This window comes from Pseudorca crassidens, chromosome 11 (genome assembly GCF_039906515.1).
Source record: "Pseudorca crassidens isolate mPseCra1 chromosome 11, mPseCra1.hap1, whole genome shotgun sequence".
Classification (NCBI taxonomy): domain Eukaryota; kingdom Metazoa; phylum Chordata; class Mammalia; order Artiodactyla; family Delphinidae; genus Pseudorca; species Pseudorca crassidens.
Genome location: NC_090306.1, coordinates 6,639,632 through 6,659,765, shown reverse-complemented (window position 1 = coordinate 6,659,765; position 20,134 = coordinate 6,639,632). Strand labels below are relative to the sequence as shown.

Genomic DNA, 20,134 nt, shown 5'->3' with positions numbered 1-20,134 from the left:
GAGTCTCAGGACGGTTCCCAAACCTGCCAGAAATGGGCTGAAAGCCAAAACTGACCTTCGGGAAGGCTCAAGTGTAGCCTGACCGACAGCCCCAGATCCTGTTCCAGGTTCCTTCCTCAGGAAAAGCCGAGGTCAGGCAAAAACTTGCCAAGTCCCTGCCCCTCTGTGGAGCTGCAGACACCAGCCTCACACTCATCACCTGGGTGGGGGGGGGCGCGGGGAGTCTGGCAGGAGCTCTTACTGCAACAGGGCCTCACCTCTATAAAAACCCTGGTAGCACAGACCTTACACAAGCTGCCTCTGTGTGTGCAGAGGCTGGCCAGGAGTCTCCCAGCCCCACCTGTCGGATGACACCCCCTCCCTCCTTGCCCTGCCCCCTCTATTCTCCTGAAATCTTGACCTCCACCTTGGCCAGCCTGGACCATGCCTCCCAACCTCATCGGCTACTACTGCTTTGTCTCGCAGAAGAACTTGGAGAGCTACCTGCAAGCTCTAAGTAACCGCCTCACCCCTCCCGAGCCCTTTCACTCCCGTTCTCCCCTCTCCCTTCCTGCCTCCAGTCCCATTGAGGAGGGGGGATGCGAGGGTCCGACATCGTGGAAAGGCTGGGGGTCAGGGGGCTGGGCTCCTCTTCTAGCCAGGGGCATTGCTAGGAAGGAGTAAATCCACAGTCCCAGACCCAGCCCAGGGGATGCTCCCAGCTCCAGGCTGCTGCTGCGGGTGGAGGAGGCCCTGGCCAGCTGGCTAAAAGGACCCTGGTCCTAAGAGGACAGCCTCCGTAGACATCAACATGGCTCTGCGGAAGATCGCGCCGCTGCTCAAGCCAGACGAGGAGACTGATCATCGGGGCAACCACGTGACAGTGAAGGCCCTCAGCACTTTCCGAAACTAAGCTCTGGAATTCGAGGTGGGAGTGGAGTTTGAGGAGGACTTGAGGATCACGGAGGGACGGAAGCTCCAGGTACCTTTTCTCAGGCTGGCGGGGAGGGGGTGTGGATGGGCAGGGGGCACTTAAAAGAGTGGGGCAAAATAAAGTGACCTTTCCCATCCAGAGCCGGGAAGTGATGACCACAGCAGGCTACGAAGTCCCTGGGATAGCAGGCTCCTGATGTCACCCACGCTGCCCCCTCTTAGCACCAGCCAACAGGGCAAAAGGGGCAGGTCACCCTCAGGCCAATGAGCAAACATGTGCTCACCCTCTAGCCTGTGACCCTGCGGACACCACAGTCTCTCTTCCCTCAGCCTCTTTAACTCCACTCTGGTGCAGTCCTTTCTGCTTCCTTTTGGCCTCCTTTGCAGACCCTAGTTCCCCTGTTAATCCCTTAAACTGGGAATTTCCCCCCAGTATTTTGTTCTTGACCTTCTCTCTCTTGTCTGTATACTATCCACGGGCTAAATCATCTACACCCATGTGTTCGGTTACCATCTATAAACTGCCTTGGACACAGATTCTCCCGCCAGAGGCACCACCTGAGCTCCAGGGCGGAGTTTCAACTGCCTGCAAAATGTTTCCATCTGCATGCCCCAAGGTCAAACCCAAAGTTCTGATCTTCCTACACAAACCTATTCCTGCTTTTATATTTACCGTCTCCATCAATGTCAACAACCAGCAGGACCAAGTCATTACCTTGTGTTGGTCCAGCCGGCTGTTGTCACAGTCATTACCTTGTGTTGGTCCTGCCGGCTGTTGTCACAGTCATTACCTTGTGTTCCCTTACCTCCATGCTCCCAACACGTGCACGTGTGTGCACACACACACGCGTGCACACGTGCACCACATGTAATTGGTCAGGAAGCCTGTGTAACTTTTCTGTGCTGTCCAGTATGGTAGCTACTAGCTATATACAGATATTGAACATTTGAAATGTGCTATCGGTATGAAATACATGCTGAATTTTAAAGACAATACCAAAAAAGAGTGCAAAACATCTCAGAAGTTTTATATTGATTACATGCTGAAATTATAATATTTTGGATATTTTAGGCTGAATAAAATATATTATTAAAATTAATTTCACCTGTTTCTTTTTGCTTTTCTAATGTGGTTACTAGAAATTTTTAAAATTATATATGTGGCTTGCATTTAAGACCGACTGTACTTCCATTGAGCATCACTTGTTTACATGGCTCTTATCTGTTCCTTCCTAACCCTTCTCTTTGTCACCACCTTATTTCAGGCCCTCATTTCTCATCTGGTGCCCAGTCTTGACCCTCCTCTAATCCACTCTGCCTACTGTAGCCTCAAGGATCTATCTAAAATATAAAAGTGGGGTTTCCCTGGTGGCGCAGTGGTTGAGAGTCCGCCTGCCGATGCAGGGGACACGGGTTCGTGCCCCGGTCCGGGAAGATCCCACATGCCGCGGAGCGGCTAGACCCGTGAGCCATGGCCGCTGAGCCTGCGCATCCGGAGCCTGTGCTCCGCAACGGGAGAGGCCACAGCAGTGAGAGGCCCGCGTACCGCAAAACAAACAAACAAACAAAAAATAAAATAAAATAAAATAAAATGTAAAAGTGACCAGGACACTCCCTGACTTAAACCCTTTCAGTGACATTTTGTTACATTCCAGGTAAGGGCCGTACACTCCACATTGCATCCAAGGGCCTCCACACAAACATACGGGGTTAGAGCCCCTCACAGCTACCTACTCTTCTTTCTTACCTCTACACTGTTTCTATCCTTGCTAGAAAGTTCCCATCATCTCCAACCTAATTCACTGCCTTGAAGACGCACTCCCTCCCCACTCCCACCGTCAACAGTCTTGCCTGGTATCACAGATACCTACCAACTGTTCCTCTATCTGATCAAGATTCTGAGCTCCCTGGGAATTCCCTGGTGGCCCAGTGGTTAGGACTTGCACTTTCACTGCCAGGGCCCTGGGTTCGATCCCTGGTGGGGGAACTAAGATCCCATAAGCCGCGTGGCACGGCCACAAGAACAATCCGTAAGATTCTGAGCTCCTTGTTTGGGGGGCCTGTCCTATTGGGGGGCCTAACAATGGTGATTGGAAGGTCCAGGCCCACCCAGCTCTGATTTAGGGGGTTGATCCTTCATTCTCAGGGACACTGCAGCTGCCCTCGAGACTGAGAAAAAGGAGAAAGGAGATTCCCTGGTTGGCTCCCAACCAATCTCCCTTCTTTCCCCAAATCTCCTCCAGGTCAGCCAGAAGTGACAGAGAACAAATTCTCCACGCTTCATCCCCTAACCCCCAATTTCACGCCCCCCCATGATCCTGCCTCATCCCTGCTCTGCCCAAATGGTCACTGTCACAAACAGTGACCTTTAGGAGTGGGGGACGGGAGTCCTGGAAGGAAGGGACTGGAGCAAGACAGTGTCTGCTGGAGGCAAAGCAGGCAGCCCAGCCAGAGTGAGCTGGATGCATTTGGGGTGTCCTGCCCCCCAAGTCTTCCTTTATTCCCGCCTTCCCCCATAGACCACTGTCACCTGGGAAGAGGAGCAGCTGGTATGTGTAGAGAAAGGGGAGGTCCCTGACTGGGGCTGGAGACACTGGCTGGAGGGAGACACGTCGTATCTGGTGAGCAGGGTGAGGGCTGGGAGAGGAGACGCAAGTGGGTGTGTCTGAGAGGGGGCCCTCCAGCTAGGATGCATGCCCTTACTCAAATCAAGTCCGTCTGCTACTCCAGCCTCGCCTCCCTTCAAGGAAGGCAACTAAGGAGGGAAAACAGAAGCCCTGGAAAGAGTGGAGAGAGGGAGAAGTGGAGTGGCCAAGGTGGGCCCTGGTTGTAAGTCAGACGCATATCCGTAAATCATGACCAGAGACGTGGAGACTTAGCCACTTCAGTTCCCTGACCCAGCTACCTTCCTTCCTCTGGGGTGGAAAGCTGAGGGTTTGCAACACGATACAATTCCCCATACATCGAGTGCTCTAGCTGATGTATCCTGAAGGATTCAATGGAGGTCAAGGACCTTGAGAAAAAACCTTCTCTGTCCTCATCATTCCTACTCTATCCCCAGGAGATGACTGCAAGGGATGCAGTGCACGAGCAGGTCTTCAGGAAGGTCAAGTAGCTGGAGAGGAGCTGAGGACCCCCCTGGACCACGGCAGTCCCCAGTCTCCTCTTGTCTGTGTCCCCTTCAAGCCCAGATGGTCCCAGGTCAGCAGTCCCTTTCTCAGGCCACTGACCCTCCCTCTGCATCCCCCCTCCCTCCACCCCACGTTAATCTATAACTTGCAGCCCCCAGGCCAAAGCCCTTTCTTTCTCACACTCCACTGCACAATAGCGACCTCATATCCAGTTCAAGATCTGGCCTCCTGGATGAGAGAAACAGGCAAAGGGGAAAGGAGCCCAGAGAATAGCGGATCCCCACCCTCTTTCATTCATCTGGCCTCTTATTTTCCATCTAAGAACTCAGCTTTGAGCATCTGAGCATTAGTGGAAACCATACTGGTGGACCTTCTGGAAAAGTGTGACTGGATTCAAGAATTTAAACAGGAGCTACTGGGAGAGGTTTTTGGTCCATTTCCTTGTCCTTCTTCTCGAGAAACCTCATGGGCTCAACAGAACCAGGCCCAAGTCATGGCCCCAGCCACACAGAGTTCAACAGACCACGTTGACCGACATCTAACGAGCCCTGGCCATTGTATGCTTGCATCCTACACGTTGGGGAAGAGGGACGGGTCAGGGCGAGACCTCTGTCCAGTGCTGGGGGAGGCTGGAAGCTTCTAAATAGTGACCTGGCCTCCACGTCTGCTTTGGGAAGGACAGGCGGCAAGAGCGCCAGAAGAGACTGAAAAGGGAAGCAGATGAAGGATACAAGGCTAAGGGCTAGAAAGATGAGGGCATGAGGGTGACAGTAGGTGTGAAGGCAACAGGCCTCTAGGACCCTCTGCCTACAGTCCAGCAAGGCTGCGGACAGAAGGTAAGGGGGACAACTGAAGACAGCACAGTCCCTCCCTTAGGGTCCCAGAATCGCTGCCCTGGAAAACAGCCCAGATGGGTAGGGCCTGTTCAGATTCAGGGCCAGCTCCAGCCTCTGGTCACCTCCCTACCTCCAAGGGCCTTGGCTCTTTCAGAATAGAAGTCCTTCCTGTAGGGCAAGAGCAGAGAGAAGAGGGCTCAAGGTGGGGTGGGGACAGAGCCTGGCTGGGGGGGATGAGGGGAATGCTGGAATATCCCTGGCCTGTGCTCACTAGATGAACACCCCTGCTGCCTCTTCCTGCAATGGCCAGGCCCCTGCACATCCGAGATGGTCTCTGGGGCTCTGTCCAAGAACCAGGATTGCAGCACTCATCCCACCACAAGCCTGGAATGAATTTGGAAAAGAATTTGGACAAGAATGCAGAGTGGGGCTTCCCTGGTGGCGCAGTGGTTGAGAGTCCGCCTGCCGATGCAGTGGACGCAGGTTTGTGCCCCCGTCCGGGAGGATCCCACATGCCGCGAAGCGGCTGGGCCCGTGAGCCATGGCCGCTGAGCCTGCGCGTCCAGAGCCTGTGCTCCACAACGGGAAAGGCCACAACAGTGAGAGGCCCGCGTACCGCAAAAAAAAAAAAAAAAAAAAGAATCCTCCTGCCAATGCAGGGGACACGGGTTCGAGCCCTGGCCTGGCAGGATCCCACATGCCGCAGAGCAACTAAGCCCGTGCACCACAACTACTGAGACTATGCTCTAGAGCCCGAGAGGCACAACTACTGAGCTTGTGAGCCACAACTACTGAAGCTCGCGTGCCTAGAGCCCGTGCTCTGCAACAAGAGAAGCCAATGCAATGAAAAGCCCGCGCACTGCAACTAGAGAAAGCCCGCTTGCAGCAACGAAGACCCAGCACGGCCAAAAATAACTAAATAAAATTTTTTTTAAAAAAAGAAAAAGAAAGAATGCAGAGTGGACCTGAGCAACTTCATCCCTGCCCAACCTCTCCGCAGGGTCCCCAGCAGCGTCGGGAGGGCAGAGCAGCAGAAGCTCAGAGGAAGTGGGGGAATCCTACCTTTTCCATTCCCAGGTGCGGTAAAGGCACAGGAAGATGCTCCGTGTGTATTCACCAGGTCCCGGCCACTCCGAGTTCACAGTGCATATCCAGGCCTCTCCCCATAGGACTGCTGTCTGTGCTCTGCATGTCGGCCCCTCGCTGGGATCTTGCCGGGAGCACATAAGCCTCCATGGTGACTGTTGGACCCAAGTGGAAGCAGCCTCAGTCCCCCAAGACTCCTGTGACATGAACACCCACACCCTCCCACCTGCGGGTCCACATCCTCCACTGGACCACTCCCCTCCAGGAGCCAAAATCCAACAAGAGGTCCTGGAGACCCCAAAGGAGCACAAGCAACCAGAGGAGGACTGAGCTGCTCCTGGGCACCTCCAAGGGGGTGGGAGCGGGATCCACCCAGATGCAGGAAGCCAGGGCTGCCATTTCCCCCGTGGGCAGCAGGGGGCAGTGCTCGCTGCAGTGGGAGCCAGAGACCCACCAAGTTCAGTCCTCGCTCCTCCAACACCCTGTTGGATATTTCGTCCCTGCCCCCACTAGACAGACAGACAGACACACACACACACACACACACACACACACACACACACCAATCCCAGCCCACATGCTCACCCTGCGAAGACTCTACCCCTCATTCCAATCTGGCTGCACCACTGCCTGTCAGATGGAAGAGATGGTCCCCAAGGGCACCGACGTGTGGGTGATGAAAGGGCGCGGGGTGGGGGGAGCTACGACCACGGATGGTGGTCCCACCCCAGCCCTTCTAGGGACACACAAATGTGTGCCTCCCAGGACCGTCTTTGACCTCATTTGACCAGAGTCTGAGACCCCAGGGAGATGATCAAGAACGAAATACGTTTATTTCCACGTGAGACAGAGTGACTGCACCCTTCTAACGCAGCTCCACGCCAGGCCCCTGCCCCCTCCCCGTCCGCCAGGCCCAGAGAGCACCAAATGGTCACAAACAACCTTCCAGCCTGAACTCCAAATGATCCTTTAGCCTTGATTCTTTAGGTCGGTCCAGAGCCCTCTGCTCAGAAGAAACTGACCAACATGGACCCGAGGTCAGGATCGGTGTGTGCCCTGAAGCAGAGGACCCCATGCTGCCTGAGGACTCAGGCCCCGCGTCCTGGTAGGGGCCCCAGAGGAGGCAGGAGTGACAAAGTCTAGCTGCGATCCCCCTGCAACTGCCCCCTCACCTCAGCCGCTGTCTCCCGCACGCCCCCACCCCACGTGCCCAGACCTGCAGGATGAAAGGGGAGCAGGAAATTCCTCACCTGCAGAACACAAAGGCATCCCAGGCAGGAGCTGATCCTGTAACACTGTGGGATCCATTGCAGCAGGGGACCCTTAGAGGCCACTGCAAATCCTAGGACGCCAAGAGAGAGCAGAGTCCTGGCCCCCTCCCCACACCCAAATCTTATCCCCTAAGGAGAAGGAACCACATCTGGGCTCTAGGCTTAATTACCCAACAATCAGTGCGAGGCCTGCAGCCCCCGATGTGGCTGAGGATCCGCTAGCTGTGTCTGGCCCTCCCTTCCCACCTCTCCCTGCCCTTCCTCAGGCTTTTCTTCCTCCTCTGGAGACCGATGCTTCTGCCCGGCCTGGGGACCACCTCCAGTACCCCCAGCCAGCTCTCTGGGATGTCTCCCCCAACCCCTCCCACCATAACACCCTCAATCATAACAGCACCTGTGCCATCAGGGTCCCCAAAGACTGACCTGGAGCTATCCCAGAGCTGCGACCATGATCGTGGACAGGCCAGGATGGGGGAGACCTTGCAGGTCCAGCAGGAGGTGAAAGGTAGTGGGTGAGGAGACTTGATGGGAAAATCACAGGGTTATGTGAAGGACTGTGACATAGCCAACCTGGGTCTGCGAGGAGGGCAGAAAGAAAGAAAACAAAGATGGTAGCCCAGGCCTCTGAGGCCAGGGACGTGAGCAGTGGCCTGACCTGACCAGGGGCCAGACCTGCACCCATCAGGCCGTCCTCATCCTCCCTGAGACCTCAGCCCACAGGACGGCTCTGGGTCAGCTCTGCAGGCACCTGGGCTCCATGCTGAACACCCACCCTCACCAGAGGCCATTTAGGTTCCAGGGGCCTGAGACGGAGCTGACCTGTCACACTCACCCTTCCAGCAGCAACAGGGGGCCTCTATCTTCTTCTCGAGCACTTGCCAGCCCACCGTCTGTCTGTGGGTGAGCCTCCTGCCTCCCCCGACCCAGTCAGGCCCGAGTCTCACTGCCCTCTGCCCTCACTCTTGTTTCGGCCACCAGGAGAGGGTGCAACCCTTAGGAGCCTCTGCTCTGTCCCCCGTGGGCAGTGCCCAAGCAGAGGGCTGCCGGCATAGCCAGGCCACCGTGTTCACGCATAAACCACTTGCCTCAGAGGCTCTAGATGAGCCTGAAATGGCATCCAAAATTGGGAGGGAATAATACACAGTGGGCAGGTGAGCAGGCTCCGTGCCAAACAGCTACCTCTCGTTCACTGTGTGAACATATACAAGCCACTAACCCTCAGTAAATGAGCCCGTTTGCTGATCACCCAAGGCAGTACCAAGAGTACTCGCTTCCTGCAAGGAATTTTGTGAAGTTTCTACATAAAATCACTCAGCGTAGTACCTGGAATAGAGGAAGCACTAATGAACGTTCGCTGTCATTGCTTTTATTATCCCTACCTCTTCACTTGATTGAAATTCTCTTAACTGGACACAAAGCCTTGTTTTCTACAGTCAAGGATGAGAACTCACTGCCCATGCCCTGGGGTCACACAGTTCTGATGTTTTCTTAATTTTTAATTTCCCATCTTTTTTTTTTCATTTATTTATTTTATTCATTTATTTTTGACTGCATTGGGTCTTCGTTGCTGCGCGCAGGCCTTCCCTAGTTGCGGCGAGCGGGGGCTACTCTTCGTTGCGGTGCGCGGGCTTCTCATCGCAGTGGCTTCTCTTGCTGCGGAGCGCGGGCTTCTAGGCACGTGGGCTCCAGTAGAGGCGCTCGCGCTTCAGTAGCTGTGGCTCGCGGGCTCTAGAGCGCAGGCTCAGTAATTGTGGCGTGTGGGCTCAGTCGCTCCGCGGCATGTGGGATCTTCCTGGACCAGCGCGTCCCCCGCGTCGGCAGGCGGACTCTTAACCACTGCGCCACAGGGGCTCCCGGTTCTGATATTATAACAAAGTGCGACGGCTGGCAACAGAGATTTACAGACGGTAAAGGCAGGCAAACACCTGGGGGTGACGGAGGTAGGGGAACTGTTGCCCGCACTGGGGCTCCACAGCCAGAATCTCACCGCATCCCGTAGCGCCCCCATGCCCATGAGGACAAGAGTGCATCCCAGACAGGGCGCCCCTGCCGAGCCCTGCACCAGCATCTGGGCGAGACCTCTACTCCTGTCCAAGGGCTGCAAACCCCAGAGCAGCAGCCGCTGTTTACCACCAGCCTCCCACCAGCCGAGAGGAGGCTTCAGTGCAGGAGAGAGGGAACTGATGGGTGGACAGGGGCCCGGCCCCAGTGCGCTGTGGTGGCAGCTGTTCACAGAGCCACGAGGCTCCACCCCTGAGTCCCTGGTGGGCCTCTGCCCTGGTCAAGGGGCTGGGCCGCCAAGGCAGGGGCTCTGTCCAGGCCCAGCTTCTCCAGTCCCCACGTGCGCGTGCAGCCACCTTCCCTTGACCCCCTGCCTCCTCACCCTTCTTCCCCACGATGCCAACACCAACCAGCGCCCTCCCGGCCTGAGGAGCCTCCACCCTCCTCCCCCTGACCCCCTGCCGCACTCCGCCTCCAGCCCGTCATCCTTCTACACTAACGAGGCTCCAGCCATTCCTCCATTTGTGCCCCAGTTTGGGCCTCCCCTGCTCTCCCTGTCCCACAGATGAGCCAGGAGGCCGAAGGGCTGCTTCACCGTCACCTGCCCAGTTTTCCTTCCACCTGCGTATGTGTATCACTCATTAGTCTGTCTTACACATCTCTTCTACATACTGCATTGTCCGTGTGGCCTTTCATCCACGCTCTAGACGATTGCTGAGAGCTGGCCCTCCTCTCTTTCCTCCCTGCATGGAACAGGAGTTGTTGTAGTGCATGGGTTGTCCCAGGCACGCAGGCAAGACAGAGCTAAAGTCACGGCTATCAGAGCCACTGTCACGCCTTGCTGTGTGATCTTGGGCAAATTATTTCACTTCTGTGCCTTTGTCTGCTCCCAGGACCTCTCTGCTCGGCCTCAATGCTCTATAACTGATATACCATCCTGCCTTCGACACCCACCCTTCCCCCTGGCTTCCTCTCTCCTTCCCAACTGTTTGCAGAAAAACCTTGCTCATGTCCTTGACCCAGCTGTAAGGAAACTGTTGTCATTCTTAAAGGGGGAGGTTCTCTGGAATGGAGACAGAACCCCAGCTCGAGAAGGGGCAGCTAGGTCACAAAGCACTCCCCCACTCCTCAGTGGGGCTCCCCTGTCCTCTGCTGCCACTCACCTCCCCTCCTTTCTTTGTGAGCAGCACAGATGGGACAAGGGGACACTGTTCAAATAAGGGTTTGTTAAAGTCTTGGAGGAAACAAAGGGAGCTAGAACAGAGTATTACAGAAGTCGATCAGCTGAGGTCCAAGTGCACCCTCACCCATAGACTCCTTACTGTAGTAGGAAGGAACGGTGCCGGCCACAGCAGAACCAACCGCCTCGCCATTAGCAAGCCAGGCACGTACCCGGTATGTTTAAAGGGTCCTTTACTAAAAGCCTTTATTTCAGGCATGAGGGTCCACACAAAGCCCCCGGGGTGTGGGAGCTTTGGAACTGAGATCTCCAGCCTCTGAACTTGTCCCTTTGGACAATCTGCTGGTGGGGGACCACAGTCCTAGATTCTCGGGACTCAAGCTATGGCTACCCTCCCAAGGTTGGAAAGGGCATCCCACCTGGGGCTTCTCCTTCCTGCCCATCCCTCTCCTTTTCAACAGCTTCTTGGTCCTTTTTAACCCTTTGCTGTCCTCCTAAATCCCCACCTTCTCTTGTGTTTGGTCCCCTGTAGGTCATACTTTGACCTGTGCCGTCTTGCTACTTGATGGGGTGGGTGAAGGAGTATTTCAGATGACAGGGATGAGGTGGAGAGGATCAGAGCCTGACTTCATGTTACTGCATCTGAAATACAACCATACTTAACAAAAATAACGTCCTGCTAGCTGATCTTCTGCAGTTATTGTACTAACATTATCTGTCTACTACTTCTGTGATAGCCAGCCTTCAAGACAGCCCCCAAGGACCCCTGCTTCCTGGAATTCCCATCCTTGTGTCGTCTCTTCTCACATTGTATCAGGGTTGGTCTGTGTGACCAATAGAACATGGCACGGGGATGCTACGTTACCTCCAAAGCTAGATTATAAAAGACACTTGGGATTTTCAGTACGACATTGTGCCTGTAGGTGACACTGTACACTTACAATTTTATTAGGAGGGTAGATCTCATGTCAAGGGCTCTTACCACAATAAAAATTTTTTTTTAATTTTAAGACATTTTGGCCTCCACTTTACTCTTTCTATCTTAGATCACTCTGGGGCAAGCCAGCTACCATGTCATGGGGACACTCAAGTGTCTTAGGAAGAGGGCCATGCAGCGAGGAACTGAGGCCCCCAGCCCTCGGCCGTGTCAGGGGACCATCTTGGAAGCAGGACCACCAGCCCCGTCAGACCTTCAGGTAACTGCAGTCCTGGCCACGACCTTGACCGTGAGAGACCCTGAGCCAAAACCACACATCTAAGCTGCTTCTGGATTCCTGACCCTCAGAAACTATGTGAAATAATACATGTTTGTTGTTTTAAACTGCTAAGCATACAAGTGATCTATTGTACAACAGATAACACATATTCTCAAACATGAGTTTCACCATAAATGACCCTCATCCTGTCACCATAGCCTCAATAACTGGCAAAAGCGTTGGGGGCAAGTGACTTAGGGAGATAAAAACCTGTCCACCCACAAAAAGATACGGCTCTACACCCAGTGTGTCATAGGCCCTTCCATCCTAGCTCTAAGCTCAGACACCTTCTGAGCACCCAGCACGGGGGGCCCAAATCTCAGCGTCAGCCCCTCTAGAAGTCTAAAGAGAATGGAGTTCAGAAACAGACAGGTGTCGCCTGTCCCTCCTCTTTGAGGCCCACCTGCTGGACTACTGTCTGAGAACCCACCTCTTCCCAAGATAATTGTTAAAAGGAACATCCAGCATCTTCGGGTGATACCCCACCCCTTTCACCGGTGTGTGACCTTACCCTGTGGCTTCAATAGGACAGGTGCAGCAGAGTCCAGCTCAATAAGCCTCATGTCATTCAAGAGTGTCCATCCGGAGGCAGGGAGGATCTCTTAGCTAGAGTCAGATCCTTGCTGGTGGGAAGCTGACAAATTCTGCAGAGGACAGAGCAGCAGGATCTGAAGACCAGCAGCAACGAGGGGAAGGTGGTGTCCCGACATCCAAGGCAGGGGAGAGCCACACCTGCACGTGGCTTTACCTCGCAGAGTAAGGAATCTCTGGGGTCCTCCCCTACTCTCCAGGGCCAGCACAGTAATACCGGAGCCAGAGGTTTCTTTGCTGAAAAGAGGGGGATGAAATGGAGAAACATCGGTGGAAGAAAACTTGGTGTAGATGCCAGAAGGTGTAGCCAAATCTGATGACTAGAAAGGGGAAACCACCAAAGAAGTGTTTTAATGACTCTCTCTTCTCTCTCTTCTCTTCTCTGTCTCTCTGTGCTCTCCCCAACAGAGACTATGGGCATCCCCCCACCCCGCCACACTGTAACTTCTGCTGTCACCCAAGAGAAGCAGACTGCTCACCAGGCCACATACACTACCACTGCCAGAAGCCCTCTCTCCAAATGAAGACCAGAGGGGGTAGTAGCCAGGCCCCCAGGTAAGGACCAGCAAAGCTATCTCAAGGACACCGTCCATTTCTAAGGCTGCTCTTTCCGAAAAAAGGCAAGGTACCCAGCAGTGAGGGGCAGGGTTACTGTACTGGGGAACAGTAAAAGGGGCAGGGCTACGGTGGGAGTGAACTTCACTCTCGCCCTCCACTGGCTCAGGAGAACAGGAAGCAGGCTCAGGTACACTCTCCTGGACCACATGGCTCCACGGCCAACCCCAGCTCCTGGACGCACCTGTCTACCATGGGCTCTCTTCCTCCCCGGGCACCGGCCTTGGAAACTCCAGTACCTGCCCGGTGCACACTCTCCCTCTCTGCCCCATAGCCTGAGCTCATGCACAGATACAGGTGGGCACCTCCGTGTGCCCCAGTAACGGATGAGCAATGTGCCCTGACAGTCAAGGAGCCTGGGCTTCCTCTTGAGGATCAGAGGGCAAAGTCATTGAAGGGCTTTAAGCTGGGGAGGGGCATGATTGGTGGATACTGTAGACAGATAGCTGACAGAGTAGGGAAGGTGGACAAGAGGGGCAAGGCTAGTGGCTGACCCGTCTTTGGGGTTGACTCAACCCCTCCCAACTATCCTTAACCTATGGAAGACAACCTGAAACCAGAGATGACTTGGGAAGAGGGGCGGGAGCAGGACAGACCTAACTCCAGCAGAGTCACTCTTACCCCTAAATCCCTGGTCTGCCCACATCTCTACTGGCCATTAAGCACAGAAGCCCAGCTGACTCAGGCCTCCTCTGCCCGCTCTGCTCTCCACCCGGCTCCTGTATCTCTCCTAACCTGGTCCACACGGGAAACTGCTCTGCCCCCTCAGCCCAGGGTCTTCTGAGGTTGTTTGGATTCCGAGAGAGAGCAATCTCCTCTCTAAATGCTGGGGTCTAATGAAGGCTGCCGGAAAACCTCCCTGATCAGGAAAACCCAGCCCCGCCCCTCCCCCACACCTCCACACACACACACACACACACACACACACACACACACACACACACCCCTCCCCCGCCATCCCTGCCCGGTTGGGTCCTTCCCCATGTGGGACAGCAGGTGGCAGCACCAATATTTTTTTATTTTAAAAATAAAAGCAAAAATAAAAATCCAAACTCTGAAAATGAGTCTGTGTACTAGGTGCGCTCACGGCCATGTTCTCCCCCTGCTTTGTCTCCATTCCCCCATCACAGCTTTGAAGACTGTCCCCGTCCCTGCCTCTGCCCTTTGCCCTCTTCAGTTAATGAAAAACACAACTCAATAAACCCAGAAGCAACCTCAGAAAGTGTAAGTGAGAATTGGAGATGAGGGGCCGAGTAAAGACAGCGGGATACAGATTGGTCCTGAGACATAAGCTCCCAGGGTTGAAAGGATCCGTGTGTGGCCTGAGCTCGTATCCAAGGACCAAGAGTTCTTCTCCATTGATCACATGGATTAAAGATGCCCCCAGGGCTTTCCTGGTGGCGCAGTGGTTGAGAGTCCGCCTGCCGATGCAGGGGACACGGGTTCGTGCCCCGGTCCGGGAAGATCCCACATGCCGCGGAGCGGCTGGGCCCGTGGGCCACGGCCTCTGGGCCTGCGCGTCCTGAGCCTGTGCTCCGCAACGGGAGAGGCCACAGCAGTGAAAGGCCCGCGTACCAGGGATAAAAAAAAAAAAAAGATGCTCCCAGAGCCAAGGTCTAGCATCATCTTCAGCATCCACGGCCTCAACCTTCTAATCTCGTCTGGCTTAGAAAGGGCTGTCTGATCACAATGATCATTTTAAATACATTTATTTTGTAATTATCAAAAGGATTTAATAACATGACAAAAATTTCACTAAACAGAGAAACATTTTTGAAACCATCCGTAGTGATATACTCTAATAGACAGTTATCTTAGGCTGGTCCCGTGTTTTCTGTTTTTGTGGACATAGTGTGCTTAGCATTTTGCCTCCTTTATTTCCTTTGTTCAGTCCTCTTACCTATCTTGGGGGCCTGCACGCAGGTCAGAGGTGCTTTTGCTCTTTAGGGGCTCTCATTTGGCTAAGGGAAGGGGGACAAAATAGATGACTGAAAGGCTATAAATTACCAACTGACCCAGTTTGCCTGGGACTGAACCAGTTTTAAGATGGAAAGCTCCATGTCCCAGACAAACCAGGACAATTTCTAATAGGTCACCCTACTAGAAGCAAGTCCCCCCAAATTAAACCGGTTTAGAGTTCAGAATTCTATTTTCACGCATATAGTGGCCTTTTAGCTCTACCTCTTTGCCTTTCTTTTCTTATTATGTTAATTTATTTTTAGTGGTTGCTCTAGGCAACTGTTCTCAAACTTTATACCCTTAAAAAGTATTGAGGGGTTTCCCTGGTGGCGCAGTGGTTGAGACTCCGCCTGCCAATGCAGGGGACATGGGTTCGTGCCCTGGTCCGGGAGGATCCCACATGCGGCCGAGCGGCTGGGCCCGTGAGCCATGGCCGCTGAGCCTGTGCGTCCGGAGCCTGTGCTCCGCAGCGGGAGAGGCCACGACAGTGAGAGGCCCGCGTACCGCAAAAAAAAAAAAAAAGTATTGAGATCACTTATTCTTTCTTCTGCATTATTCATTCTGCTATTCAGTACCTTTAGCTCAGCTTTCGTCTCTGCAAACGAATTTTCTAATTTTTCTTGCCTCCTTCTTAGAGTTTCTTGCTTCTTTTTACAGTAATCTGCTCTTCTGTCCATAGCCTTTCTTAACACCTCAGAGAGTGGCACAACATTGTAAATCAACTATACTTCAATAAAATAAATTTTTTTTAAGTATTGTGGACCCCAAAGAGCTTTTGCGTATGTAGGTTATATCTAGTCATATTCACTGTATTAGAAATGAAAACCAAGAAGAATTTAAAACACCAGGATACACAGCACACGTCCCGTTAGTTGTCTGGGGTGATGTCGTCACAGCTCATGTAGCCTCTGGTAACCAAGCCCAGGGTGCCCTCATGAGAAGAAAGAGAGAGAAAAAAGATGTCAAGGACACCCCCGGGGCTTCCCAGACCAGGCAGAAAACCACAGTTCTAGAGAGAAGAGCATCTAGCAATTGGAGTTAATACTGTATGAAGAAACCAGCCCCCAGGGTTTATGCTATAGTTTTCATGTATGTCACATCCACATATGTTATAAACCCCACGTTACGTTATGTCTTGCTTTAAACAGCTATATGTATTTTAAAGACATTAAAAAGAAAAACTATGTCTTATATTTACCTACAAATGTACCATTTCCCATGATCCATTCTCCAGTTCTGCTCATCCACCTGGATTCCTGCCCCTCAGGCTAAGAACTGAAGCATTTTTTCCCAGAGCAGGTCTGCTCACGACAAAGTCTTGACGTTTTCTTTTACCTGAAAATGCTTTCACTTCATCTTCAGACTTGAAGAATATTTCCACTGGAAAAGTAATTCTGAGTTGACAACTTCTTTTTTCTTTCAGGGTTCTAAAGACGTAGTGCCACTGCCTCCTGGTCTATATGGTTTTGGATGGGAAAGCAGTGACGCTGAGAGTGTTGTTCTCTGCTTGCGGTGTGTCCTTTATCTCTGGCCTCTTTCAAGATTTCCTTTTTATCTTTGGTTTTTAGCAGTTTGACTCTGATGTGCCTGGATGTGCTTTTTTGTTTACTTTCAGTTCTGCTTGGAGTGTGTGGAGTCTCTTGAACCTAAAGCTATAGGCCTTTCACAAAAGCTGGAAAGTTCCAGCCATTATTTCTTGGAACGTTTTTTCTGCCTCACTCTCTCTCTTCTCTCCTTCTGGGACAAGCAAAATGGGGCACAGTATTGTTCCACTCTGTTGGCTTTCTCACTCCAGAACATTGCAAATCTCTTCCACAACCCTCTTTCTGCTCTGAGGCTTCCTCCCTACCCTTCCTTCCAGCCACCCTGGCAGGGAAGAGGCAGGAGGGTTCTTTTGGGGGAGGTTCCCCAGCCTCTTTCTCACACTAAGCTCTCAGTGGCTGGTGGACAAACGTCAGAGCCTTGGGAAAAACTCATTCCCCGCCATGAGTACGTTGAGATGACATTTTTTTAGTGCTGAAGAAGAAGCGAGTCTCTGATTTCAGTGGAGAGAAGGGGGTGGATTTCAGTGGCGATTCTAGAGGAGTATCTCTGTGTAGCTCATGGGAGCTTGGTGACTGAGGCACTGAGCTCAGGGCTGCTGAAAGTGTTCCAGGTAATCAGGCCTCAGACTGGGTCATGGCCACAGAGACTGGGAGAGCGAGTGGGGCTAATGAGGAGGAAGGTCTCTTGCAGCACAGCCGCCATATTGAAATAGCTACCAGGCACCATCCACTAAGATGACCGTGTAACATTGTCCAGAGGGGAAACTATTCATAATTACACTGGAACAACCGGTGTAAACTAGGACTGTTCCAAGCAAACTGAGACATAGGCTCTCCCAAAAGACGATCCTAAAGAGTGTTCTGGAAGATTGAGTAAAGTTAGTCCACCAAAGCTACAAAGAGGGGAGAGTCTATACCCTGGTGGGTGAGGCACTAACAATCTTGCGAGACCTATCAGAGTCCCCCAGGGAGATGAGACAGTGATGCAGAGGAGGAGCCCTCCTTCCTCCAGGAATTTCTTCAAATAAAGTGAATCAGGGTGGGCAAAAATAAATGCACAAGTCACCAGTATCGTGAGCGTAGATAGAGGTTAGATAGGTATAGGATGGAATAGCTATAGTGAAGCTACAGTCAGAGAGACAAAGAACACAGCACGTGGCCCCCTGAGCCTTATGATGCCCCTCCTCCCGGGGCCGACTGCTGGGGGCTCACGCCACGGCCCCTCTTGTTCATTGGCAGGTCCTGGCTTTATACCCGCAGGTGTCAGTGGGAGGCTTCCTCTTCTGGGGCTCCATTTGCCTCATCCTTCTGCTGCAATTGCCCTGACCTAGACTTGTAAGGCCGTGAGGCCTCCCTCCCATGGGCCAAGCCATCCGCAGTTGGCCACCTTACGTGTTCTGACACCCAGGGAGAAAGCAGGACCTCAGACACGACTGTATCTCCAGATCTCCAACTCAAGGCAAGATGGAGCAGCGAAGACCGGGCACTGCGAAGGGGTCCACAGAGGTGAATTCCACTCCCCGTCACGGGACTGTTTCTCCCTCCACCACCTCATTTCGATGGGGTCGGGCCCTGGTGTCCCTCCCATGACCATCGTTCCTCTCCCCTGAGCACCCAGCCTGGAAAGGAAGGGCAGAGACAGAGAAAACCATGGACTAGGGGACAACTGATAGAGAGCCAGGACCATAAAGAAATGGAAATTGAGTCTCTAAAATGGAGAACTTTAAGGCTTTCCTGGTGGCGCAGTGGTTGAGAGTCCGCCTGCCGATGCAGGGAATACGGGTTCGTGCCCCAGTCCGGGAAGATCCCACATGCCGCGGAGTGACTGCGCCCGTGAGCCATGGCCGCTGAGCCTGCGCGTCCGGAGCCTGTGCTCTGCAACGGGAGAGGCCACAACAGTGAGAGGCCCGCGTACCGCAAAAAAAAAAAAAAAAAAAAAGTGCTTAGCAAAGTGACGGTGGGGCTGGAAGAAGGGGGGTTGGAAGGTTAGCACAGGGGAGGAAGGGAGGAAGCTGGCTAAGAGGCTTTCTACCCAGGTATTCAAGATTCAGCTACACGCACATCACCATCTCGTATCCAGGCAAGGCAGCATACCAGCCATCAGTGATGGAGAACCCAGCAGCCACAGTCCTGCCTTCATGGAGCCTGCTAGCTGGCCTGGGGGACGGTTTGGAAGGTCCCCTAGGGGTTCCCAGAGAGAATCGTTTTTTTTCACTCTATACCTTAATTTATTCTTTTTTACTTTCATTGGAGTATAGTTGATTTACAATGTTGTGTTAATTTCTGCTGTACAGCAAACTGACTCTGTTATGAATATACATATATCCACTCCTTTTTAGATTCTTTTCCCATATAGGCCATTACAAGGTATCGAGTAGAGTTCCCTGTGCTGTACAGTAGGTCCTTATTAGTTATCTATTTTATATATAGTAGTGTGTATGGGTCAATCCCAATCTTCCAATTTTTCCCTCCCACACTTTACCCCCCCATAACCATAAGTTTATTTTCTACATCTGTAATTATTTCTGTTTTGTAGATAAGTTCATTTGTAGCCTTTTTTTAGATTCCACAAATAAGCGATAGCATATGACATTGCTCCTTCTCTGTCTGACTTACTTCACTCAGTATGGCAATTCTAGGTCCGTCCATGTTGCTGCAGATGGACTTATTTCATCCTTTTTTATGGCTGAGTAATATTCCATTGTATACATGTACCACATCTTCTTTATCCACTCCTCTGTTGACGGACTGAGAGCACTGGCGTGGGTGAGGAGCCTTTCTCAGCAAACGGCAGCCTTTGTGGGTGGAGAATAGGGAGGGAAAGGGTACACAGGACTCTGCGATGAAGCCACCACGAGCTAAGACCCTGAGCCCCAGAGGTGCGCAGAACTTCTAGACCAGGCTGGAGTCCACCACAGGACATGACCCTGTGACCTCCAGGGGTGCAGGGGCCGCCCACACCTGCCTGCACGTCCTCCCCTCCCCTCTCCGATCACAGTGGGTGTGCGGACTGTTGTGAGCCAGCTCTGTGGGCAGCAGGGTTCCCCAGTGGGCACTCCCCACCCCCTCGCTCATTGGTCAGAGGGAGTCTGCGTCCACAGGGAACAGTTTGCGGGTGACCTCTTAGGACAGGACTCCCAACCTCCACAAGGGCTTCCTGGTCCCCTACCAAGCTGTGGGTGAGAGTCCCCCCTGGGGGTTCAGGGAGGGCAGCCCCTGCCCACAGACATGGCCCCGGGTATCTGCCTAAAGAAGCTTCGGCCTGGGCCTGCCCCCGGCCCTGCGCCGGCCTGACCTTGCTGGACCAGCAGCGTCCAGGGGTTGTGGACAGGATTCAAAGACGACCTAAGTGAGCGCCGCCAGCCATGCTTGGTGAGGAGGGAGGGGGAAGGAGGGCCTCCAGTCCAGGCTCACAAACTTCAGTGTCTACAAGAGGCGGGCTGGTCACAGAATGAGCCGCTGAGAGGTCAGGGAGGGAGAGGTACGGCCCATTAAAGGGGACAGCCTAACTCACAAGGAGCCATCCTACCGTGTGTGATACATGCACATGGTAAAAATTAAACAGTTTTAAATGGTGCAAAAGAGTCAAGAGTCAGTGCCCTCCCACCTCTGGTCTCTCCTGAGGGCCAGCGTGGTTTTCGAGATGTTTTTCCCGAGTTGCGGTGGGTGAGCTATTCCTGAATCAGACAGCAGGTGGCGCTCAAGCCAGAGAATTAGAAAAAGGGAATTGCTGAGAGTTACTCAACGCATTT

The 20,134-nt window shown here is 53.1% G+C and overlaps 1 protein-coding gene and 1 long non-coding RNA gene across 2 annotated transcripts; one reads left to right on the top strand and one right to left on the bottom strand.

Annotated features, from left to right (window-relative positions):
• The first annotated feature begins 328 nt into the window (after positions 1 to 328).
• RBP5 (retinol binding protein 5) lies at positions 329 to 4,027 on the top strand. Its single transcript, XM_067698614.1, is given in 4 exon segments — positions 329 to 496; positions 783 to 961; positions 3,432 to 3,533; positions 3,974 to 4,027. Coding segments are annotated over 4 exon segments (408 nt in total). The 5' UTR covers positions 329 to 423.
• A 14,422-nt stretch (positions 4,028 to 18,449) lies between these two features.
• LOC137201577 (uncharacterized) lies at positions 18,450 to 19,816 on the bottom strand. The gene is made up of 3 exons (XR_010932235.1): positions 19,678 to 19,816; positions 18,999 to 19,177; positions 18,450 to 18,563 (listed from the first exon to the last, which is right to left on the bottom strand). It is a non-coding gene; the product is annotated as an uncharacterized lncRNA (long non-coding RNA).
• Between the last annotated feature and the right edge of the window lie 318 nt (positions 19,817 to 20,134).